The sequence below is a fragment of the Hypanus sabinus genome, chromosome 4 (genome assembly GCF_030144855.1).
Source record: "Hypanus sabinus isolate sHypSab1 chromosome 4, sHypSab1.hap1, whole genome shotgun sequence".
Taxonomy (NCBI): Eukaryota; Metazoa; Chordata; class Chondrichthyes; order Myliobatiformes; family Dasyatidae; genus Hypanus; species Hypanus sabinus.
In genome coordinates, this window is record NC_082709.1 from 137961668 (window position 1) to 137988716 (window position 27049).

At 37.8% G+C, this 27049-nt stretch overlaps 1 protein-coding gene across 1 annotated transcript in view; it reads left to right on the forward strand.

The window, feature by feature from the left end:
* LOC132392164 (limbic system-associated membrane protein-like) overlaps positions 1–26572 on the forward strand; it is a 558511-nt gene extending 531939 nt beyond the window's left edge. The window contains exon 3 of the mRNA XM_059966013.1: positions 26421–26572. Within this exon, the coding sequence (XP_059821996.1) occupies positions 26421–26572 (152 nt within the window). The remainder of the gene's footprint in view (positions 1–26420) is intronic.
* The last annotated feature ends 477 nt before the right edge of the window (positions 26573–27049 follow it).

Sequence of the window (27049 nt, forward strand, 5' to 3'; positions counted from 1 at the left end):
CTTTTACAATTTATGTATCTGAAGAAACCTTTGGTATCTGGCTTGATACTATTTGTGAGCTTACTTGCATATTCCATAGAAGTTGCCTTCTTTTGTTCTCTATAGCTTTTCAATCCTCTAACTTCCCACTAATTTTTGATCTACGATGTGCCCTCTCTTTGGCTTTCATATTGTCTTTGACTTCTCTTGTTGGCCATGGTTGTGTCACCTTTCCTTTAGAATACTTCTTCCTCTTGGGGATATACTGTTTGGGATGTCCTGTGCTTTTTGAATTGCTTCCAGAAATTCCAGCCACTGCTGTTTTGCCATCATTCCTGCTTCAATCCAATCAATTCTGGCCAATTCCTCTCTCATGCCTCTGTAATTCTCTTTGCTCCACTGTAAAGCTGATACATGTGATTTTAGCTTCTCCTTCTCAAATTTCAGTGTGAATTCTATCCTATTATGATCTCTAGCCCTTAAGAGTGCTTTTACCTTAAGTTCTCTAATCAATTTTGGTTCATTGCTCAACACCCAATCCAGAATAGATGATCCCTTCATAGGCTCAACCAGAAGTTACTCTAAAAAGCCATCTCATATGTACCCTAAAATTTCCCCTCTTGGAATCCAGCACCAACATGAATGTCCAAATCTACCTGCACATTGAAGTCCCCCATGACTATTGTTGCATTGTCTTTTTGGCAGGCATTTTCTACCTCCCATTGTAATTTATAAGCGACATCTTTACTACTGTTTGGGGGTCTGTGTATAACTCCCATCAGTGTCTTTAGCTCTATCCACGATGATTCAACCCTTTCCGACCCTATGTCAATATTTTCTAATGATTTGATTTCATTTTTTATCAACAGAGCAATGCTGCATCTTCTGACTTCTTGCCTGTCCTTTTGATACAATGTGTATCCTTGGACATGAAGCTCCCAGCTATAATCTTCTTTCAGCCTGATTCAGTGATGCCTACAAGATCATTCCTGCAAATCTTCAACCATGCTGCAAGTTCATTTGCCTTATTCCATATACTGTGCACTTTCAAATATAACACCTTCAGTCCTGTATTCACCCTTGTCTGCCTTTTACATTGCAACTTATCTTGTTGACTGCAATTTTGCCCTGTATACAGCCTCTCCTCACTACACATTGCCTCTGTTTGTAAACCAGTTACTTCATCTTCAGCACTATTATCTGCCTTTTCTACAATACTTCTTGCATCGAAATACAGTATATGAATTCAGGACATTAGTCACATCATACTCAATCTTTTGATTCCTAACTTTGTTTGAGGTCTTACCAACATCTGGCTCCACAATTTCTCCATGAACTGTTCTGGCACTCTGATTCTCATCCCCCTGTAACTCTAGTTTCAACCCTACCAAGCAAAATTAACAAACCTTCCCATAAAGTTACTAGTCCCTCTCCAGTTCAGGTACAAACCATCCCTTCTGTACATGTTCCACCTTCTCTGGAAGGGAGCCCCTAATGATCCAAAAGTTTTATGCTCTCCCTCTTACACCAACTCCTTTGCCATATATTAAACTGTATGATCTTCCTAGTCCTGGTCTCAACTAGCACATGGCATGGGTCGCAATCCTGAGATCTTTAACTTGGCACCTAACTCCCTGAGCTCCCTATACAGAACCTCATCACTTCTCCTATGCATTTCATTGGTACCTACATGGACCACGACTTCTGGCTGTTCCCTCTCCCACTTAAGAATGCTGAGGACTTGATCCAAGATGTCCCAGACCCTGGAAACTTGGAGGCAACATACCATCTGGGAATCTTGTTCTCACCCGCAGAACCTCCTGTTTGTTCCCCTGACTAACATATTCCCTATCACCACAGTGTGCCTCTTCTTCTCCTGAGTCAGAGATAGACTCAGACCATAGACCCAACAACTCTGACTTTCCTCTGTTAGGTCATCCCCCAACAGTATCCAAAGTGATATACCTGTTGAGGGGGATGACCTCAGGGATACCCTGCATTGACTCTTAAACCCTTCCCCTTCCTGTTTCTTGCATCTACAGTGTAACTACCTCTCTGTATGTCCTATCTATCACCCCCTCAGCCTTCTGAATGATCTGGAGTTCTTTCATTTCCAGCTCCAACTCCATAACATGGATTGTTGTAAGCTGCAGATGAATGCACTTCTTGCATTTGTGGTCATCAGGGACATGGAGGTCTCCCTGCCTTCCCACATTCCACTGTCCTGCCTGGCATCTCTACTGTCCTAGCTGAACAGATATAAAGAAGGGAAGGAAAAAAAATCTTAGCTGCTGCCAAAATGGCCACTGCGTTTGTCCCTGCTTTCCTTTCATTTCCTTTTGCTAATCAATCCCAAACACAGATTGGTCGCTGGCCTAAACTTTTTTTAGCTGTAGGAACCTGCTGTTGCCTTTTGAGCATGGGCAGTGGACCTGATTGAAGTTCCCTCCACTCAAAACTTCCGATGTCTAGATTAGCTTCTGGCCAAAGCTATTTTCAATATCTTTAAATTTAACTTTAACGTAAGTTCCCTCGGGACTGACTTCTCTTTCTTTCAACAAATCCTCTCCATTGAAGTTCACAGGAAGGTAGAGTACAGGAAAAGGCTTTTTGACTTGTCCTGTACGCACTAACCATGTTGCCATTCTAACTAATCCCATCTGCAGGCTTACAGTCCACCTATTCTCTTCATGTTCAATGAATAGAGTCACTGAATCAGGTCTCAACTGTTGCTATTTCTGTGGAAAATGATAAAAAGCTAGATCTTCATTACTGAAGTCTAATGCTGGGAAACTGTCAGAAACCTGTTACCTAACACAGCCACCTTGAGAGGTTTGGAATTTGAAGTTTCTTGTGTCGGGAATATCCAGCAGCTTAGGGAAATGCAGCCTGAACAGTTAACAGAGTTCTCTACTGGTTAGTTGATTAATCAAAAACCCAAAGCCACTGTAAGTATGATATTTGTTCATGTTAACTTTTGTGTAATTATTCATTGATGTTAGCATGCAGGAAAATCAGACCATAAGGTGTACTGTTGGAGCTGAATTAAAACATTTATACAATAGAGTCTGCTCTGCCATTCCAACATGGCTGATGTATATTTCCTTTCAGCCGTAATCTCCTACCTTCCCTACCCCATATCCCTTCATGCCCTAATCAATCAAGGATCTATCAACCTCTGCCTCTCCATTCTGAGGCTATGTCCTCTAGTCATAGACTCTCCCACCATATTAAACACCCTCTAGAAATGCTTTTCACCTTTCAATAGGTTTCAACTGCCCTATAATTTCCTTTCTTCTGCCTCTCTCCCTTCTTGAAGAGTGGAGTGACTTTTCCAATTTTCCAGTCTTCCAGAACCATTCAGAATCTAGTGATTCTTGAAAGATCATTACTAATGCCTCCACAATCTCTTCACCCACCACCTTCAAAACGCTGGGGTGTACACCTTCTGATCCAGCTGACTTATCTACCTTGAGACCTTTCAGTCCCTAGAACCTCCTCTCTAGTTGTGGTAACTTTGCACACTTCATGACCCCTGACACCTGGAACTTCCACCATACTGCTAGAGTCTTCATCCTCATTCCTCATAAGAACACTGCACTCCTCTTCACCTCTCTGTCCTTCTGAGCCACAGCACCAGACTCAGTGCCAGAGACTGTGGCTCCCCTCTGGTGGGTCGTCCCACTCAATAGTATCTAAAGCTGTATAAGAATTATTAAATTTATCCACTGCACTTTAAGTTCTTAATTGTTTCATAATTATTAAAAGCTATTCAGTTTTTAAAGTGTGGATACATTTACAATCACAATCCTTAGGTGAAAGAACATTAAAAATTGTATGAGCACTATCTCTCCAGGAGACAAGACAGAAGGAGAAAAAAGAATATATGCCAGGTAAAGTGGTTGCCAGTGTCTAGTACTCTCAGTACATATTGAAGCTTCCTAAGTATACAATGCTGGGTTTATCTTTTTCCACACAAGTTTGATGCTTTCAGGAGTGATTATGATACCAATTGTACAAAATCATCAGTGATTATCATTTAGAGACCATGAGGAAAATATATCTTGTTGCACATTTCAGTGTTCTCCTGCAATATGAGGCTGTGAAATCACAGTTTGCCACAGCTGAACATCCTGTAAGTCTCACTTGAGCAAATGTTCTAATAGTCCAACGTATCAAATTCAAATTTCCTCTTAATGAGCTTAAGAGTTGTTTTTCAAAAATCATTATGGGACTGAATGAAGCTGAACAAAAAGAGGCTGTTTCTTAAAAAAAATCCTTTTGGACAATGTCTGTTAACTGTTGCTGATAATGAAAGATCAAAAATTATTAACATGAGCATCAATCAAAATTATATTCCAAGTAATGTGCTAAATCAGTGGTTGCTAAATTTTGAGCAATAAAAATTCAGTGTATCCTATCTCATCTCTTAGCAATACTTTTCTCCTTCATTATATGTATCTCCTTATGTTTGCATATCAATCTAGAAAATCTGCCACCGCAGGACACTGGCCACTATCCCACTGTACCGTGATGCATCCACTCCTGGAGGCATATACCTCATCATGACCCCTCAATAGATGTCCCTGATTTGAACTCCTTCAAGGACAGTAGTAGTCCTACTACTACAGATAGTCAAATAGACTCTCCACATGCTTCACAAATGGGAGGTGTGCTATGTCCCAAAGTGTAACTGTGGTCATGAATGCCAAGCTATTGAGAACATCATATCAAACTAGCCATGCTGGAGAGGCACCTTACTTCTTCACTTAACTAAGTAGGCGACCACTGGTAGATTAACAGATGGGACATCCAAATGTGAAGCTTATCATTTCTTTGGAAAGAAAGCAGTGGACTTGGCACCAACTAAATATTGAGTTGGGACAGCCCATATAGGATTGATTAATAATTGAAGAACTTTTTGGCTCTTATTGCTAAACCTCAGTAATCCTTCATTGCACTACATATTAGTAGAAATGTTATTTCTGGAAGGGGAAATATAATTCCATTCTTAGAGCATACTCTGAGATTTTCTAACTGACAAAACAATGAGATTGTGATATAATCAACTCCTCCGTGTCTGTAAGGAGCTTGTATAGTCACCTTGTAACCACATGAGTTTCCTCCGTGTGTTTATGTTTCCTCCTACATTTCAAAGCTATGCGGGTTAGTAGGTTAATTTGTCATATGGATGTAATTGGGCAGCATAGGTTTATTGAGTGGGAGGGGCCTGTTATTGTGTTACACCCTAAATAAGTAAAATAACAATAAGTATTTTGTGCATGTGCAGACATCCTGGTCTCTTCTCCACAGACTGCACTGATCTGTAGGCTTCTTACTCTCGATCAAGCAGAATCAATTGAATTGATTTAAACACAACTGTAGCTTTGATGTAAATACTCCAAAGTTTTGTTTTTTGTTTCATGAGGCAATCTGATTATACCTAGGTAAATTATAATGCTTTTCCTTCTCAAAAGTGGTGGAAGTAATGTCTTTAGGTAAAGATGGATTTTTTTTTCTTGTTTTCCTGATCATGTCAGGTCATAGCATAACATGTTGATTGCTTTTTTTCTGTCTTTATTTGAGACTAGGTCCTTTTGCTCATTCAAAAACAGTTGATGTCTCATGCACATCCCATATCCAGGGGACTGCTTGCATTCCAAACCATGCAACTGAGTCACATGGGATGAATATATGGAACATTGCAAAGATCGGTGACATTTATGAAAGGACATTTGTTTGTCAATGCATATGAAATGGACCTTGCTTAACATTTAGAAATGGGTTTCTATTATTTAGCATCAATTCTATGAACAACATTTTTAACATTTTTGCTCTTTTAACCTCCAACACACACACTCTCACACACACACACACACACACACACACACACACACACACACACACACACACACACACACACACACACTCACACACACTCACACACACACACACACACACACACACACACACACATATTTGTTGGATGATGGTGAATGGGTAAAGCTTCAATTAGAAGTAAAATTAAAAATAATTGTTGAGCAGATCATTTTATAAATTTTGATGCATGTTTACAGATAAAGCACTGCAGTTAGAAACTTTGAAAGAGCAGTTAAGGAAACAAATAGGTCCTCCAGTTTCATAAAAAAGGAGACACAGGATGAAATAAGGGAGATAATAGTGAAACTTAAATACTGACAAGGTTGCAGCTGAAGAATTATGTCCAGTTCTGGTTGATATATTGTTCTTGGCTGAGACTTTATCAGTATTATGTTCTGCTTCTATTAGCAAATGTCACTTTTGGTCTATAATCTTCCCTGCTTCTTATATAATCCTTTTTCCTGTTCACGTTTTGGTAAAGAAATTTTGGAATCTTTATTATACTTTTTTCTCCTGATCTTTGCTTGTGCTCTCTCTTTGCCTTTCTTATTTATGTGTTTATATTCTCTTTGAACCTTAGGTAATAGGCTGTTCTCACTTGTGTTTGAGATCTGCTATGTCATGCTTTTTTCTTATTTTTTGCTTTTTTCCCATCTCTGTTTTTGTAATCCATCGAGCTCTAGCTTCAGTTTCCTTATTCTTCTACTCATGGGAATGGATCTACCCTTTTTCTGAAGTATTTCCACTTTGTCTCTTAAGCTTTTATTTAAATTTACTTAACTGCTTTCTTCCCTTGAAAATTTGACCTTCCCAATCGACTCTTTACTACTCTGCTGATATCTATTCCTTATGGTCTGCCTCATCTCCCAGAACCATCCAGCAACACCACGTTCCATTTGTTGGTTCAGAAGTACACTGATCAAGAAAATTCTCCAGAGTACATTTCCAAAACTCATCTGCTTTTTTAAACCAAATGCCACAGGCAATGTGGCACCTAAGGAAGAAATCATTTTAAGCAGCTCTCAGCACTTGTGTGAATGAAGGAAGAATGACAAAGATATTTGTCTTACTTTTAAGATCAAGAGGAAAAAGTGTTTGGTCTGTGAACAGCATAATTTATGACCTTCATCTCCTGCGCATCCACTGACAGCTTTATCAAGATTGTCAAAATGACTTTTGATTTTTTTTCTGAGCCATAGCAATTTAGAAAGTCAAATAACATAAACTTGAATATAATGCTTGAAAATAGATTTGATAGCACACAAGCAAGAAAAGCAAGCATAACTTTTTGTGATGCTCATATAAATAGTCCCATTAGATTACCCAGAAGCTAGAAATCTTAAGAACCAATCCTGGTCCTTGGATGAAATAGACAATCAGGAAAAGTCTTCCATTTACTTAACATGTCATACTTAGATAGCATATTACATTTTAATACTATTGGGCAATCTCATCTGATTAGTGTTCTGGAATCTCAGACACAGGTCACCTTAGATCCCTGGTGAAATAGACATGTAGCATGTATTGTTAGTCCAGTGAAATTAAAAAAAACTGAATGAAGCAAGAAATGCTTTAGAATTATGCTAAATGCTAATTAGAGTTGGCATAGAATTAGCATCAAAGAACAAGGCACAAACAGCAAAAAAATAATTATGGTTCATTTTCATGTTATCCATGCCACATTTCATGATGACTTTGGTCTTTTGTGTATAACCAAATATTCTGTTGACAAATAAATAAATTTAGGATGCTGCTTGCAGAAATAATTGAAGTATCGTCAATGTGCAGCTGCAGTTCTACAGATGTTTTTTTTTCTGGTTGGAAGCATGTTCTGTGTATGTCTAATTGCATTATTGTGCAAATTATTAAATATTTTTTGTAAGTTACTTATTAATTTGATTTTATATACTCTCCGAATACATAATTTGCAGTAAAAGTTATGTTCTTTGATTTCTTGGTGTTTAATGGTTCGGTAACTGAGCTAAGGACATGAGTTTCTAATAATTAATAGAGTGATTTGTTATGTTAGTGTGGAATCAAATTTTCATTTCATGGAAGCATTTTACATGCATCAAAAAATGCTGAGCCCAATTTCTATTCCAAACAGTCCTGGTAAATGGATAAGCCATTTGTGTTTGGGGGTTGGTGGTAGGGGAGTTAGTGAGTGGAGGAGGATGGAGAAGGGTGGTAGCAACTCTTTCTCTGTTGCACATGTACCAATGGTATCTCAGTGGTAGCATTTGAAAATTGGATGCGAGATGAGATTGATTTACTGAAAAACATGGGTTTCTCCTTATTTACTCTCAGTGGACAGAGAAGTGTTTGTTTCATGTCTACATTATGATAGTAGTGCTTCAAAGATCTTTGTGCCCAGGCTGATCAAATCTGCGGAGTATTACTGTAATACAAGAAACCTACTTTTTGTTAGGCATACACTGTTAACTTGTATTTTCAGCTTTAATATATCTAGATTTTATTGCTGTAAACTCCCCACAGAAAAAGAAAAATCTCATGTGAATTATCTCAAGATTCTAAGTGAATTTGCTTGTGTTAATGAATGAGTATCATCGACAGGTTAGGATATGATTAGTTGTGAATAGTAAAAAGCGTCTCATCTTTTGCACCCTCATCATTAAGATATTGGTTTTGCATTATCAAGAGGGGGCAGAAAGCAATAACTGCTGTTTCCCCAACACACTTTAAGGTGATTTGTTATGTTATCTGCATTTGGTACTCCAAAACTACCTGTAAACAGCTGTGGATGATCTAATTAAACCCATAGCTGTTTTTAACTCTCCTATGTCCTTTCCTTTCCCTAAAGTATTTCTTCTGATTGTGAGGTCAAGCTTCTGCTGACAGAGAGTGTATTACCTGCAGAATAATATTGTCAACATCTATGAGCTACCTGCCTCCAAAGAATAAGACAAAGTCTTGCCTTGAAATCAGGGAATTAGCTTCTTTATTGCAATAATTTCAAATAAGATATAATAAGGGCAGAAAGCATACAAGGACATGCATAGTGAATTCAAAATGCTGACTGATGTATGGTCTAAAGCAAGACTGAGTTTAATAACTTCTATAATGGGCTTACTCTTGCGCAAATAATTTGTAATTATCGTGTGACATTGTCCTAAATAATAGCGAATAACATAAAGAAACTGGACATCAAGGATGTGAATGCTAACAGAAAGCAACTGTTCAATTCCTTTATCATTCAGAACAAATATGAAAGATAAAACTGACCAGGGTTGAAGAAATGTAAATATGAAGTGGGTGAATTCAATGTCAAATCAGTTACAGTAAGATTAATAAAGATGATAAAAAGAATGAATTAAGAGAGAACAGCAAGACATGTAACTCAAATAATATGTTAATGGGGGTTAAATTTCAATGTCAGAAAGGTTGATTAATGTCATTGGCATGTCCATTTATTAAAATATATAAACTGAACTGGACAAGGCATAATTTATTGCAGCAAGTTTGTGTTATACAAATGTGTTGTACAAATGGGGCTAAATTTTGACATTGAATTTGATTGGCAAAATGGCTCAAAAAATTGTTTTTGAGAGCATTTCCATGATTAGCTCACAGATAATTACCACCAATCTACCTCTCACTTGAAGCTCCTGCAGGTGAACACCTTATGCTTATGCTTATTTGGACAGCAAAGTTTGGGCCAAATTTGTTTACTTTCATATTTAATTCATTACAATCTGTTTTGCTCCAAGGTATTTCCTCACAGTGATCATTGTTTGTAAACATTATTAAAGTGAAGTGGTAGCCTTAATTGAAGTCTGCTGATTCTGATTCCTTAGTAGTTATGATACAAATGATGATAAAGGTACACTGCAATACAGTTGCCAATATAATTTGCAGTCAATATAATTCACCGTCAGTGAACTGTACAGAGCATTTAACTCATGCCATGTTTCATTTTATTTCAAATGGTGGAGCAGCTTTTCTGCTGTAAATCAATCTATGTTCTACATTGTAAACAGAGTCATGTCAATGGGAATTTTATCAAAAAAGTTTATTGTAGGTTAGTATTATAAAATAGGTCATTGTCGCATTTTCCTTGGGAATTTTTAGTTAAGACCATTGTCTCATAAAATTATTTTCAGCTGACCTTCAACTTTCCTTCAGTGAAAGGAAAATTTATAATGCCTTTTGCTGCTTATGTCATCTTCCATATTATTACTGCAAGAATAAGAACATAAGGAAAAAGAGCAGGTGAATGCCACTTGCGCCTTCATGCTACCCCATCATTCAGTAGGATCGCTGACTGATCTGCCTTGTTCATCTTCTGCCAGATCCCCATAGCTTTTGATTCTCTAATCTTTCAAAAATACATCCTCTTCCTTTTTGATCTAGCCTCCACAACCCTCTACCATGGAGATTCACCTCATGGAGATTCACCTTGTGAGAAGTACCTCAGTTTTCTTGCAATTATGACTCTCATCTGAAATCCTCCCACTAGTGGAGACACCACTGTATCTATCTGTCCGACCCCACTTAAAAGATTTTATGATACAGTAGCCAACGTAATTTATCAGTAATGTGTTCAGAGCATTTGACCATATGCTGCATCTCACTGAGAATGACACATAATAAAGAACTGTCATTCTCTGGAACTCAGTTCTGCTTCAGGATACATATGATTTCTCATGTTCAAATAATAAAAACAAAGTAGGAAGACCTGAATGCCTGTCTCTTGATTGTAATTAAAGATGAATGAAACATGTTACTCCTGTAAAACTATGCAATTCATCCATGAGTTTTGTAATTGTATGTTAGCTCCTGGCTATTGCTATTTTATGTCCTTTTTGAGATATATTCATGGTACAAGGATTCTCTGTGCCATAAGCACTCTCCTCGAGCTGTAATTTCTTTGCTTCAATTCTCGTATATTCTCTTGGCAGCCAGCTAATGCCACTCTGTGAATGTCTTGTAAGGCATGCATACATCTGAATAATACAACTTATGCTGTACTTCTCATTTTCATGGTCTCCATCCAACCTCAGCCAAGGAAACAAAGTACTGGAATCTATTATTAAGGAACTGATAACATTGTAATTAGAAAGTAATGATAGAATTGGACAGATTAACAAGGAATCAGAATTAGGTTTAAGATCACTGACATATGTTGTGAAATTTGTGACAGGAGTACAATGCAAAGCCTAACAGCAAAGAATAAAAACTGAATTGTGGTAATTATATAATAGTTAAATTAAATAAGTAGTACAAAAATAAAGATAAACGAAGTAGTGAAGTAGTATTCATGTGGTCAATGTCTGTTCAGAAATTAGATGGCAAGGGGGAGAAGGCTGCTCCTGAATCATTGAGTGTACGCCTTCAGGCTTCTATAACTCCTTCCTGATGGATTTATGAAAGGTGCATCTTATCAGAATCTCAGAATTTCTGAGGTTGTACCTGATGGATAAGTAAACCAATGGTTCTGGCATATTTGTTCTTTCAAAGGGCCTCCGATAAGATGCTACATGAGGTTATAGAACAAAACTAGAGCATCTATTGGCACACAATTCAATTGGTTAATTGACAGAAAACAGAGATAAACTGGACATTTTTGGGTTGAGAGACTATGATTCATAGGGCACTGCAGTGATCTGCCCTGGAACCCAGGTATTGACAATAATAGAGATTTAGATGAGTGATCGAAATGCAATACTGGTTCAAACTCAGTTGCCCAGCACCCTTGAGACCTGACTGGTAGTGAACCATAGAACATGCACCCTAATCCATCTTCCTCTGAATAGAACTAAAGGGTTCCATGAACTCCCTATAACCCAAAGTTTCCCCAAATTGGAAACACAGTTGGATAAGGTCACTAAAGCTGCTTTGGTAGGTTAATTAGTTGTAGGGAAGCACAGGTCTTAGTTAATTTCAATCATAGAAATAGATAATTTGCATAGATACGTACAACAGATTAAAAAGTTGCAAGACCACAAATGTTGCCTGACCTCAGAATGCTGGACTAGAGAGTTTCAATCTATGCTTTGAGTTGTGATGATGCAAAGTTGGCAGTAGTGTGACTTATGGAGAGAGTATGGATAATGAGGTGGGTTTTCAAAGCTTGCAGGGAGATTTATGCCGGTTAGAAGAATGGGCTGAACGTTGGCAGATGGAGTTTAATGCTGAGAAGTGTGAGGTTCTACATTTTGGCAGGAATAATCCAAATAGAACATACAGGGTAAATGGTAGGGCATTGAGGAATGCAGAGGAACAAAGAGATCTAGGAATAACAGTGCATAGTTCCCTGAAGGTGGAGTCTCATGTAGATAGGGTAGTGAAGAAGGCTTTTGGAATGCTGGCCTTTATAAATCAAAGCATTGAGTACAGAAGTTGGGATGTAATGTTAAAATTGTACAAGGCATTGGTAAGGCCAAATTTGGAATATTGTGTGCAGTTCTGGTCACCGAATTATAGGAAAGATATCAATAAATTAGAGAGAGTGCAGAGATGATTTACTAGGATGTTACCTGGGTTTCAGCACTTAAGTTACAGAGAAAGGTTGAACAAGTTAGGTCTCTATTCATTGGAGCGTAGAAGGTTGAGGGGGGATTTGATCGAGGTATTTAAAATTTTGAGAGGGATAGATAGAGTTGACGTGAATAGGCTGTTTCCATTGAGAGTAGGGGAGATTCAATCGAGAGGACATGATTTGAGAGTTAGGGGGCAGAAGTTTAAGGGAAACATGAGGGGGTATTTCTTTACTCAGAGAGTGATAGCTGTGTGGAATGAGCTTCCTGTAGAAGTAGTAGAGGCCAGTTCAGTTGCGTCATTTAAGGTAAAATTGGATAGGTATATGGACAGGAAAGGAGTGGAGGGTTATGGGCTGAGTGCGGGTAGGTGGGACTAGGTGAGATTACGAGTTCGGCACGGACTAGGAGGGCCGAGATGGCCTGTTTCCGTGCTGTGATTGTTATATGGTTATATGGTTAGTACACTACGGATTTGGGGAGGGCGCACAAAGAGGTTTAGCAGGATGCTGAATAGATTAGAGGGTGTGTGCTACAAGTGGTGGTGCTTGGAATGTGTTGTTAGGGTTGGTAGTTAAGGTTAATATGATCAATGCATTTCAGAGGCTCTGAGATGAGCATGTTTCTTTGCAGAAAATTATCAAGTATGGACATTGTGCAAGCAGCAGGGATTCAACTTAGTTTGGCATTTTGGTACTAAATCATGGACGTTGCTGTGCTATTTTGTTCTGTGTTCTGTAATATGGGTAGTGATGAATTGAGGTTGTGGCAAATGGAGTATTATCACATAGAAAATGTAAAGAAAACTTTATTTGAATGGTGAAGAATTTAAAGTATTCAGAAGGATCTATGCATTCTTGCATGAGAGACAGTGGAAGTTACCATGCAGGTTGAGCAAGCAAATGCTGTGTTGGCCTTTATTTCAAAGTGTTTTACAACAATTATGTAGGTACCAGGGATCCTTGTACAGTGTCATACTGATATGGTCTCTCTATTGAAAGGATACACTCAAAATAGAGTGAAGATTCACAAGATTGATTCCTGGGATGGGCAGTTTAACCAATGAAATAGAATGGGTCTACATTCTCAAGAATTGAAAATAATGAGAGTGTTTCACAGCTCCAAAGCTGCCTGAGTAGCCTTTGTTCTCTCTGTGACCACGTGGGTTTCATCTCAATGCTTTAGCTTTCTCCGGCATCCTAGACGTGCTTACTTCATTGGATGCTATGTATTAATCATAGTATTGTGTAGTTGGGTGGTAGGAGAATCATAGAGAAGTTAATCAGCCTGCAAGAGAGAATAGGATTCAAGGAATTAAGTGACATTGATTTTATTGCTGTGACATCTGGCATAGATTCTGTGGGTTGACTAGTCTCTTTCAATGCCATTAGGAAAGATAAATGTAAATATCATTAAAATATACAAAATTCCATGGAACTTTAAATATCAATACAACGGCGATGTTGCTCTTGGCTAGAGCGATTAGAACTCGGGTTCACACTGAAAATGAAGGGTCTGCCATTAAAACAGAAGTGAAGGGAAATTTCTTCATCCAAAGTATACTGAATCTTTGGAATTCTCAAACCAAGAGGAAGATTCAATGCTGAATACATTCAAGACAGTGAGCGACAGATTTTGATTTTTGGATACTAAGGGAATCGAGATTATGGGATCAGTGTAGAAAAAGTGATGCTGAGACAAAAAATAAATTATTTTATAAAATAAACCATGAAGAATAAAGGGCGACTGTGACTTATAATTCTTAGATTCTAATGTTCCAACACTGCAAAGAAGCGTCTTTTCAGCAGCTGCAAATTTAAGTACCAATAATTAAGTAATTCTGTTTTTTTATTTTTTTAAAAAATTCTCTCTTGGAGCAGTAATTCTATAAAGCAGTTTGAACAGTGATGAATCTCTAATCTTTGCATCATCAATGGGGATGGGAGAGGTTCCAGTGGATTGGAAGGTTACGGATGTTTTTCCTTTATTCAAGAAAGGGAGTAGATATAGCCCCGGAAATTATAGACCAGTGAGTCCTACCTCAGTGGTTGGTAAGTTGATGGAGAAGATCCTTAGAGGCAGGATTTACAAACAGTTGGAGAGGTATAAAATGATTAGGAGTAGTCAGCATGGCATTGTCAAGGGCAAGTCGTGCCTTATGAGCCTAATTGAATTTTTTGAGGATGTGACTAAACACATTGATGAAGGAAGAGTAGTAGATGTAGTGTATATGAATTTCAGCAAGGCATTTGATAGGGTACTGCATGCAAGGCTTATTGAGAAAGTATGGAGGCCTGGGATCCAAGGGGAATTTGCTTTGTGGATCCAGAACTGGCTTGCCCACAGAAGGCAAAGAGTGGTTGTAGACAGGTCATATTCTGCATGGAGGTCAGTCATCAGTGGGGTGCCTCAGGGATCTGTTCTGGGACCCTTATTCTTTGTGATTTTTATAAATGACCTGGATGAGGAAGTGGCTGGATGGTTAGTAAGTTTGCTGATGACACAAAGGTTGGAGGTGTTGTGGATAGTGTGGAAGGCTGTCAGAGGTTACAGTGGGACATTGATAGGATGCAAAACTGGGTTGAGAAGTGGCAGATGGAGTTCAATCTAGATCAGTTTGAAGTGGTTCATTTTGGTAGGTCAAATATGATGGCAGAATATAGTATTTATGTTAAGACTCTTGGCAGTGTGGAGGATCAGAGGGGTCATGGGGCCCGAGTCCATAGGACACTCAAAGCCGCTACGCAGGTCGACTTTGTGGTTAAGAAGGCATACGGTGTAGTGGCCTTCATCAGTTGTGGAATTGAATTCAGGAGCCGAGAGGTAATGTTGCAGCTATATAGGACCCTGGTCAGACCCCACTTGGAGCATTATGCTCAGTTCTGGTAGCCTCACTGGAAGGACGTGGAAACCATAGAACTGGTGCAGAGGAGATTTACAAGGATGTTGCCTGGATTGGGGAGCATGCCTAATGAGAATAGGTTGAGTGAACTCTGACTTATTATCTCCTTGGAGCGACAGAGGATGAGAGATGACCTGATAAAGGTGTATAAGATGATGAGAGGCATTGATCGTGTGAGTCATCAGAGATTTTTCCCAGGGCTGAAATGCTTGCCACAAGAGGACACAAATAATTAATTTGCCTACCTGTTAGGCACTTCCCTTTTCTTGAAGTCACAATATCTCTCAAAAACCAAGGTTCCAATACTTGGTATCCTTCTCTTTTACCTGATAGAGTCTTTTGTAAGCTACCTTGTAAATCCTCTTTTCCTTGTAAAGTTTAAATGTGGTTCTAGAATCAGTATGGGGCTTATGTTTGCCAACATTGCTAGTGATAGCTACACCATGTGAAAAAATAAATAGGTAAAAACCAATGTCCCACATAAACCCCAATGTTCCCTTCAAATGTTTTCAAATTCAAATTCAAAATTATGTTTCTGATCATTTTTTCCACAAAATTAAGATCAGAAATTTAATGAAACTTAAATTATGGCAAAATATTATAGAATTTATTGCTTTTTGTAACAATGCTTCATATGTTCCTGTTAAGTCAACAAAATTCATTTCAGTGAATGATGTGTGGCATGATTACAAAATTTCAAATATTGAACTGATGGGAGCCAAAGCTTTAGATTAAGTTACATGAGATGCAACCACGGGTCAGAGATGGTTTTTAGTTTGATCCAGAGGATTTTTAAGAAATATCTGTGAATAGGAAACATGCTTTAATTTCAGATGGCCAAGAGCTATGAACAGATAGGGTGACGATCATGTTTCCCACCACTGGACACTAGCTTTCAGAGTCTCTCTTTTTAATATCGTCAGAAGTCAGTTGCATACTGTTGGTTGGCTTATTGTGTGGTAGAAGCAGCTCTTCATAAAAATTCAGTTTTGTTCTCTTCACATTAAGTAAAACTGCAATATATATGATTCAATCACAGAATGCAAAATTGAGAATCCAGTTACATTTATCAATGTTCTGCAGTTTTCACCTAAACCTATATTTTGTAATATACATTTTAACAATTGGAATATATTGGTCATATAAGCAAACAGATCTTCAATGGGAATGTACTAAATCGAGATTAATATAAGATTTCAGTCCAATGCATTAGAGAAACAGACAAATACACAAATTGTGTACAACATACACATGGGCATAACAAGTTGATAATGTTGATAAGTATTAATGAAGCATTGGTTTAATCAATTGCTGCAAAGTGCATAACAGTGTGGAAGATGATCAAAGTTTAAAGTTCAAAATAAAATTTATTATCAGAGTACATACATGCTACCACATACAACACTGAGATTCTTTCTCTGCAGGCAAACTTAGCAAATCTATAAAACAGTAATTGTAAACAGGATTGATGGACACCAAACTATGCAAATCCAAATATAAATACATAGCAATAAATATCAAGCATGAAATAACAAGATAAAGAGTCTTGAATTGAAATCATTAACTATGGTAACATCAGAAGTAGAATGAGTGTAGCTATCCCCTTTTGAGGAGTAGTAACTGTTCTTGAACCTGTTGGTATTGTCCTGAGGCACTTGTACTTTCTACCTGATGGCAGCTGTGAGAAAAGAGTATGGGCTGGGTGGTGAGGCTCTTTGATGATGGATGCTGCTTTTCTAAGGCAAAGTTTCATGTAAATGTGCTCAATGGTTTGCAGGGTTTGGCCCGTGATTTACTGTGCTGAATCCACCATCCTTTGAAGGATTTTCCACTCAAAGACATTGGTGTTCCCATACCAAGCCATAATGGAGCCAGTCAGCACACTTTCCACCACACATCAATAGAAGTTTGTCGAGGTTTTAGATGACATGCAGAATCTCCGCAGACTCCGAAGGAAGTAAAGGTGCTGTTAACCTTTCTTCGCAATTATATTTATGTGATGTGTCCAGTTAGTGACACTCAGGAATTTAAAGTTACAGACCCTCTCCACTTCCGATCCTCCAAAGATTACTGGCTCACGGGCCTCTGGTTTCCTTCTCCTGAGGTCCATAATTAGGTCCCTGATCTTATAGAAGCTGAGTGAGAGGTTGTTATACAGCATTCAGCCAAATTTTCAATCTCCTTCCTGTATGCTGATTCACTACCACCTTTGGTACAGTTCACACCAGTACTGTCATCAGCAAACTTGTCTATGGTGTTAGAGCTCTATGTAACCACACAGTCCTTGGTGTAAAGTGAGTAGAGTAATTTGAGCACTTGTAAGATCCTGGTTCAATCTTAGCTTGAGTTTAATAATTGCTTCCAGGCACCACACCTTCTAGAGAGGATATTTAGGAAGGAATCACTGAGGAGAGTGCAGAGGTGGGCTGCAATTCTGGTTCCAGTGATTGAAGATGGTAGCTTGATGGTGGAGGTATGAGGATGGTGTTGATAGTTATCCTTGGAGTAGAGGAGCCAAGTGGATCTGGGATATCTGATAGTGATGCTTATCAGCATGAATAGTTCTGATACAACAACTTCCAGAGGCAAAAAGTTGGTTATCAGAGAACACATTGACAAAAGAATCATAAGCTGAAAAGAGGATTTATTTTATGAAGTGAATTGTTATGATATGAAATGCATTACCTATTTTCTTTCATTCACATACTGAGGTAATGGAGGATGGCTGCGATTTAAGCTAGCGTTTCTTCCTTTGTGGAAGTGCTTGCATTGTATAAAGCAGCATTTCTCTTAATGTGCTCTTATTATTTCGACAGGAGATTTCTCTCTAGGGCAGACAGTGGAATTGTGGGATGTTCCGCCTTGAATAGAGATATGTGCACAGAGAGCATCTGGTCACAAAGGTGCAATTCTGAAAACGATGCCACCCCATCATTACATAGGTCACGTGTTACAGGAATGGTGAAATCACTTTTGATATTAATTTTCAAAGAAGATTTTGATAAATGACATTTGACGGGTTGTGAGAAAAAGACAAGTGAATGGAATAAATCTTTAAAAATCGTGACACTGCCCAATAGGTAAAATGTCCTTCTCTCATTCTGTAATCTTAAGGAATGACCAAAGCTGAAAATGGGAAATGCCAAGAGTTCTATGAAGAAAATTGAACAGTCCAGCACTGGACTGGTCTTTCAGCCCATAACATCTGTGCAAAGAATGATGTTGAATTAAACTAATTTGCTTATTCCTCCATTCCCTGCTAATTCATGTATCTAACAGCATCTTAAACAACATTAATTTATCTGTTTTTACATCACTTCCCCGACAACTCATTCCAGGCACTGTCACTCCCTCTAATAGTCCATTCCAGGCATCTACGATTCACTATGTTAAAAAAAACGCTACTTGATCTGCACATCTCCTTTAAACTTTGCTCTCTTCCATCTTAGAAGCATGACCTTTGATAATTGACATTTCTCCTCGGGGAAGAAGCTTCAGGCTGTTTACCTTTTCTGTGCCTCTTTATGTCAATCCCAAGTGGGATATTTTTGGGATACGGCAAGAGACCTGTGCTGTTGATGGTCACCTGGTCGTCAATGAGCTGTTAAAAATGTGGCTCATGGATGTGCTGTCCCAATAACCTGGATGTTCTGGTTGTCACCATTCTCACTGGGCAGCCAAATTTCCACAGAAATAAACCAACTGAAAGAACAAAAGGCATTCTGTTTATCTTGCCAGTCCAGCAAAATGACAACACTTTGAGCAGCACGATGACTGGTAGCTTTGTTTGTCACCTAGTTTTTGAGTGATCTCCTAATCCCAGATTGAGAGCTGTAAGGTCTGGGAACATTGATTAAAATACTCTGGGTTACCTATACAGCTATCACCAAGGATTAAAGTCAAAATTTAGTTATAGCTCTTTACATGAGATTATATTGGCCAGCAGTGCTGAGGGCAAAGGACCCTCCCTGAACTGCAACAATCATAGCTCATTAAGTCTACTTACTAGAGGTAGGGATGAAAAGTAGCAGTAATCTTTCTGGTCCTGTTAGAGGATCTCAACCCTAAACATCAACCATTTATTCCCCTCCACTGATACTGCAGACTTGCTGAGTTCCTCCAGCACTTTGTGTGTGTTGCTCAAGATTTCCAACATCTGCAGTATCTCTTGTGTTTAGTAATCTTTCTGGCATGAGAACAGGTGTCTGCAAAAATTAGACCTGAAAACAAAAATTACCCTACCCTAGGTGGCTTGAGAATAAAGAGTTGACATGTGTCTGTTCATCTCCTGCACATTCTGCTGGTCCTATATGGAAGCATTGTTCCACTGATTTCATGGAACAATAGTGTTTCTCTCTTCTTTAAAAAGGTTCAGTTCCATGTCAGCATGAAACTCTTATTTTTCGGTGAAAAAAGAAAGCATAGGCACTAAAAATACACAGAATATTCACCATGAACTGTCAAATATATTTGAAAATAATTTGCACAATGAAGGAAGGGGATTTACCTCCTTAGAATGCATAGCAGAAAAACTGAAGAATTCAATAGGAAACATGCGATGAAGTTGAGACAGTTATGAACAGCAATCAAATACAATATTGTAGCTTTGCCCTTTTATGTGGTAAAAATAAGAAGAAATCACACTAGGTATAAAAAATGTCTTGCAGTGAATCTGAAACAAGAACAGAAATTGCTGGACTCTGCAGGTCGGGCAGCATCCATGGAAACAGAAATAGAGCCCTTTGTTTTCTTCTTTGGTCATGTTAATTCAGTTTCTCTTTCAGCCAATGCTACTTGACCTGCTAATCATTTTTTGAAGTTTCTGTTAATCCATATTGCAGCAGATTGATGCTTTGTGAAAATAAACACCAAATGTTTTGGCTTTTTATATTAACACATGACAGTGCTAATAAGATCAATTGTTTGGAACATTTTATGCCATATTGTGGCTTTCTTCCTTTCCAGTAATGTGAAGTTTGCTTAAATTGTGTCATCCCTTGCACTCTGCAACGTACACTGCAGAGGAAGTGACTTTTAAAGAAACTCAATTGGGAACTGAGCTTTGAATCATTTAGTATTTCACATAAAAAATTTCAAATAGAGGTCTGCAATGAAATCTTAATATCTGAGATGTGTTTAACAAGTTATGAGCCAAAATGAATTTGTAGCTTCCCTTGAGTAATCTAAAACAGCCATGGATCATAGTAATATTGCATGCCAGTACTGTAAATCCAGATGTTATCGATTCATGCACTTAATATTCACCTGGACTAAGCTATCTACCTTCAGCTTTTAGTGCAGTGTATAAATGCCTCAACAGTCAGAATTTATTGACAAGCTAAATCTTTAATTGATTTCCTTAATTACTTGCCAGAGTTTCTTTGATAGCTTCTTTAACTATTGATATTGATTTCAGTCCACCATCCAGACTGATCATTCTGAGATTTCTCCATCAAGACTCACAAATGGTTTTCAAAATTATGGCTTCCCTTCCCTTTTATTTTGCAACAAGTTGAATAAGATGTTATTGTGAATGGAGCTTTGACTGCAATTTTTCCATCTGAAGCATTCCTCATTGGCTTTTGAAATAGGTTCACTCCTCAATAACAAATGAGGTTGATGACATCTTGTTAGCTTATTTAGTAAGGTTGCATGGCTGACCTTAATATTGTTGCTCCTACTCATGGTGCTTGTAAATCTATTACTACTTTACTTTATTTTGATAGTTTTGTTGATTCAAACTTGTCAACAAAGTCAAAAATCCATTCAAGTTGAATCAACTTGCATTCTTACTTATGATTGAAAATAATACATTGAGGAGCTATGTAGTCCCCTTGTTATCAAGAAAGTATTTCTTGAGATTCAAGTGTGTGTCTATTTTTCCTATTCTGGCCTACTGTCAGTAACAGACTCGCTGGTTCTTTTGGATGCTAAGGTAGAATATCCCAGCATGCTGATACCTGAACTGAATATTAAAAGATGGATGATTTCTATACTCTCCTAAATCTCTAGTGAAAATATTTTAATTCATTTAAGGCATGAAGGTTTCATGGGCTGAGGAAGTCATAATTGCCATCCCTAGTTTCCTTAGAAAAAGATGCATTTATGGTGCCTCTTTGAACTGCTGTAATCCTTGAGGTGTGGTTGTACCCATATTGCTTGGAGATGGAGTCCCATATTTTTGCCTGAGTAATATTAAATGAATGGCAATATATTTCCGCATTAAGATGGTGTCTGGCTTGGAAGCTGACTTCCTGGTGCCGACAATACTGTGCTTTTGTTGACCTTGTCCTACCTGCTCTCCCTTGTCTCTACTGGCTAGCTGGTAGAGGACAGGGTTTGGGAGTTGCTGCCTAAGGAGTTGATGCAATTTATTCTTTAGGTGGTACAAACAGCTGCCGTTGTGCATCAGCAGCGGTGTGAGTAAATGGTTGTGGATCAGGTAACTATTGGGTAGGCTATTATATCCTGTACAGTGTTGACCATCTTAATTCATATAATCATGTAATGCAAGTTTTCCATTCAGACTTCTGATATGTACTTTGTAGATGAAGGATGGAGTTTGGGGAATTAGGAGGTGAATCACATTGAGACAGCCATTGAGATTCAATGGTGGTAAGTTTTTATATCTATATGTCAAGAAAGTTGTAATTTCCCATTAGTGAAATGGTAATTTACCTGAATATTTGGCTCTGCTATTTTACCTTTAGGAATTCCTACAGGGCCCTGCTGAATACTGTAATTTGCGTTAGCCGTGATGCTGGTACTGTTGTGCAAATGGAGGGCTATTATCTCTTACAGTCTTTGCCACTCACATCAGTTCTCTGTCTCACACGACACTTTCACCCATCTTCTCACCCATTCCACCATCAGCTTAAGGGTTTCTGTCACCTATGAAGGATTAAGTATGATTGGACAAATAATTGAACACATGACTGAATTTTAATTCAACAACTGCAGTAAATAATCTTATTTCCCCTCAGATAATATCCTGGTTTCATAAATTCTCTTTGCAATAAGCTCCAAATATCTATCTTAAGTAAAGGTCTCAAATGAACAACCAAGTGCACCTTACAGAATAGTCTTATTATTCTATTAAAGAAATGATTGAGGACAAATGGCAGAATTAATCATTGAATTTACAATACTGTGCTGCCATGCCAATAGAAGTTGGTATCAGTTTCATAAGCAACCAGTATGATTTATTACAACAGTAAGTTAAAAATATAATTTAGTCCATTATATTCTCTCTTAATAATTAACAGTATGCAGGATTCTGGAATTTATTAAATAGAATGAGAAATATAGTTGGTGAGCTGTATCATCATAATGGTTTTGTACATCTATATTTCATTTTCCAGAGGAGATTCCACAACCATTTTCCATTTTTGAAAGAGTTATCAGCACATAATTATTGGTAATAATAAAGATCCTCTAAGCAACTGAAAATATAATCACTGCAGGACTAAATTTCAAAGTAATTTTCATGCTTGAAATTGGGTGAATGACCTGACTGATGGAATTCAGCAAACTTAAATGGAGGTAATTTTTGTGTTTGTTTATTTCCTGTTCTGTTCACATAAATTACCCAAGCACGCATGTTATTCTGTATCTCGGATATCTGGGTTGTGATTTATGAATTGTGTAAAGTGAACTTCCGTTATCCAAATGGCTGTAATAAGAGGGTCGCTGTACCTAATATCATACATTGACTTTTATCTTTTATTTCAATAGTTAGTTTCTCATTCTCTCAATTTTATTCCACCAAACTTAATCTTCCTCCAGTATGACACCTGCTGCCCCATATTAGAGCTATTTCTCATGAAATACGTTGTTTTGTGGCAGCAGTACAGTACAATACTAGAAATACCGCTCTAAGTTACAAAATAAAATAAATATATAATGTAAAAGGGGAATAATAAGGTATTGTGATTATGGACTGTTCAGAAATCTGATGGTGAAGGGGAAGAAGCTGTTGCTGAAACATTGAGCATATATCATCAGACTCCTGATTGTAATGAAAAGAGGGCGTGTCCCACATGGTGAGAGCTGCGTTTTGAAGATGTCCTCAGTGACATGGTGGCTGAGTTTACAACCCTCTGCAGTCTTCTTTGATCCTGTTTATTGAAGCCTCCATACCATACAGTGATGCAACCAGTCAAAATGCTCTCTAAAGGGGGCCTTTTCTGGTTATCTGCCAGTGGCTAGTAGTGTACCAGTGGGGTCGATGTTGGGACTACTTCGTTTACATACCGTGTCAATGATTTGGATGAAGAAATTGATGGCATTGTGGCCAAGTTTGCAGATGATGCAAATATAGGTGGAGGGGCAGGCAGTGTTGAGGAAGAAGGGTGTCTGCAAAGACTTGGACTGATTGGGAAAAAGGCAAAGAAGTGACAGATGCACATCTTATTTGTGTTTTGTACAATTTTGGAAGACTTAATTCCCTTGTACCAATTGAGTATATATTCATGTATGTTAGCTATTAGCAATGTAATCCCAATAATCATGTAACAATATTTGTTATTTTCAATATGTAGATATTAATAAAAAAATTGAAAAAGAAAAAGAAGTGACAGATGGAATATAGTATAAGGAAAAGCCTGGTCTTGCTCTTTGATAGAAGGAATAAAGGCTTGGAGTATTTTCTAAATGGGGAGAAAATTCAAAAACCAGAGATGCAAAGGGACTTGGAAGTCTTCCTGTACAATTCTCTAAAGGTTAGCTTGCAGGTTGAGTCAATGGTAGGGAAGGCAAATGCAATGTTAGCATTCATTTCAAGAGGGCTAGAATACAAAAGCAGGGATGTAATGCTCAAGCTTTATAAAACATTGGTCAGACTGCACTTGGAGCATTGTGAGCAGTTTTGGGGCCCTTATTTCTAAGGTACACTGGCATTGAAGAGGGTCCAAATGAGGTTTTATGTGATTAATCCCAGGAATGAATGAGATAACTTAGAGGAGCTTTTGATGGCTCCAGGCCTGTACAGAAGATTGAGGGGGATCTCACTAAAAGCTATTGAATCTTGAAACGCCTAGATAGAGTGGATATGGAGTGTATGTTTCCTATAGTAGGGGAGTCTAGGATCAGAGTGCATAACCTCAGAACTGAAAATGTCCATTTAAAACAGAGATAAGGAAAAGTTTCATTAGCCAGGTGGTGGTAAATCGGTGGACTTCATTGCCACAGACAGCTATGTAGGTCAGTTCATTGGGTATATTTAAGGCAGAGGTTGGTAGGTTCTTGATTAGTCAGGACATGAAAGATTATGGCAAGACAATAGGGATGAGAAGGAAATGGATCAGCCATGATGAAATGCCAGAGTAGACTCAATGGCCAAATGGCTTAATTCTGCTCCTATGTCTTATGGTCTTATGATCTAAAGTACATGTGCAGAAAGTTGGTAATGTCTTTGGTGACACTCCATATCTCAAATACCCCGATGAAGTCACATTGGTTGTGTACCATCTTCATGATTGCATTAATATTTTGGGCCCAGAATAGATCTTCGAAGATGTTGATACCCAGGAACTTGAAGCTGCTCATCTTGCCTACTGTGATCACTGGATGAGATCTGGTGTTTGTTCTCCCGATATCTCCTTCCATAATTCCTTGGTCTTATTGACATCAAGCGCAAAGTTGTTTTGACAGTGCCTCACAACCAGATGATCTATCTCACTGATAAGCACCTCCCTATTGCCATCTGAAATTCTACAAATAACGCTAGTGTCATCAGCAAATTTATAGATGTCATTTGAGTTGTGCTGAGCTACACATTCAAGCGTAGCTTTGCAGAATTCCTAACACATATCTTGAAAATTCAGATCCACGCTATTTTTATGTCAAGTTTCCTTTTATCGAAAAATTTGTTGCTTTTTTTAACAATGTGTGAGGGATTGTGGTCTTTAGCATATTGCTATGGAAAACCAAAATGGTTTCTTAGAAAAATAATAAAGTATATAATCAAGTTTTATAACTACCAGATTTATTAGCATGGATAATACTGGTCATTCTTTATGTTATATTCCACAGTGCATGAATATTGGCATTACAAGTTCTCCAGAGTTTGCCAAAATCTCAAAACTAGGCAGCTGTACAAAATTAATACTTTATTATCCTTTGATCTGGACTTTCCCCCTTTGCCATTGAGATGATTGTGTTGAATTTGAAGGAAATTGATTGCACTTGTCATGGTATTATAGAAACCTGGTCATTTGAAGAGGAGCCTAGCTGCGAATGACAACAGCCATTTTCTAAGGGCACTTTTGAAAAGAGTGTAATGTTGTTGCACAGAAATTGAATTATTCCTTGAGGGTGTGACAAAGGAGATGAAACATCTGAGCCTGCATGATTCATGACAGGAAGACTTGTCAGGAGAATTTCCAAAATGATGTGATTTTTTTCTAGAAATCACTGGATATCCTACTCTGCTAAAAGCAGATTTTACTTTCCATTTTGCTAATTAAAACAAAACTATTCTTTGAATTTCTGTATCACTTTTCTAAAAGTCAATGATATTTGACAACGATTTAAACATTTGAGTCTTGGCAGACAAAAGATTCTTCCCCCAAGCTATCAGACTCCTCAATACCCAAAGCCTGGACTGACACCTTGTCCTATTATCTTGCTTATTATTTATTGTAATGCCTGCACTGTTTTTGTTCACTTTATGTAGTCCTGTGTAGGTCTGTAGTCTAGTGTAGCTTTCTCTGTGTTGTTTTTTTTTACGTAGTTCAGTCTAGTTTTTGTATTGTGTCATGTAACACCATGGTCCTGAAATACATTGTCTCATTTTTACTATGTGCTGTACCAGCAGTTATGGTCGAAATGACAATAAAAGAAACTTGACTTGACTTGACTTGAAAGCTGATTTAATTGGATTTCTTGCTGTCTGATTGTGTCTTCAACGTTTAGTTGTATAGTGGAATTTAATGTAAATTAGAACATTATTTGAAGAGGAAAATTTGCATTTAGTTCATTAATATATTTTGAAATATGCAGAACAAATTAATTTTAAAATTAGATATGAAAACAATCAGACAACCTATTTGTTACAAATATTTATAGTATAAAATGTAGGCTGACAGTAAAGCTAATATGAGGTAATAAAAAGAGACATATTGTAAATTTGTTTTATGGTTTCAATATGCTTTTCTCTACAGTTCCACCAAAGATCTACAACATCTCTTCTAATATCACCGTCAATGAAGGCAGCAATGTCACTCTTGTGTGCTTAGCTAATGGAAGACCAGAGCCTGTCATAAATTGGAGACACATTTCTCCTTCAGGTAAGAGTAATGTTTATCATTTCTGACCAAAATCTTGGCTATTTTGTCAAAACAATTAATTTATGCAAAAAATACTGTTGTATCGGCCTCTCTGAAATGCTTGAAGTTTGACCAGAGTTGCTTGCGAAGTTGAATGCATGAGCACAGCATAGGCGTACAAACTTTTAAAGAGTAAACATATTCAAATTATATGCAACTTCCAAAACATAAAATGCAAATAATCTTCAAAAATGAATCTGCAAACTGGATAATGAATTGAAAGTAGATGTGTTCAAAATCTATCAGTTTGATTCAAAGCATGGTGCCTAGAATATCACTCCCAGCTGGTGGAGACTAAATATGAAGTGTAATAGAACGTGTGTGTTGTACTCACCCTTCAGAATTCAAAACTCAGTTAGGTAGTCAATAATGCCTGAAGCAGGTTTGCCTTTCTTAGGCTGCAAAATTACCAATGGCTAAGGTTGAAAGACAAAAGGTATAAATGGATAAGTCATGTAGAATTC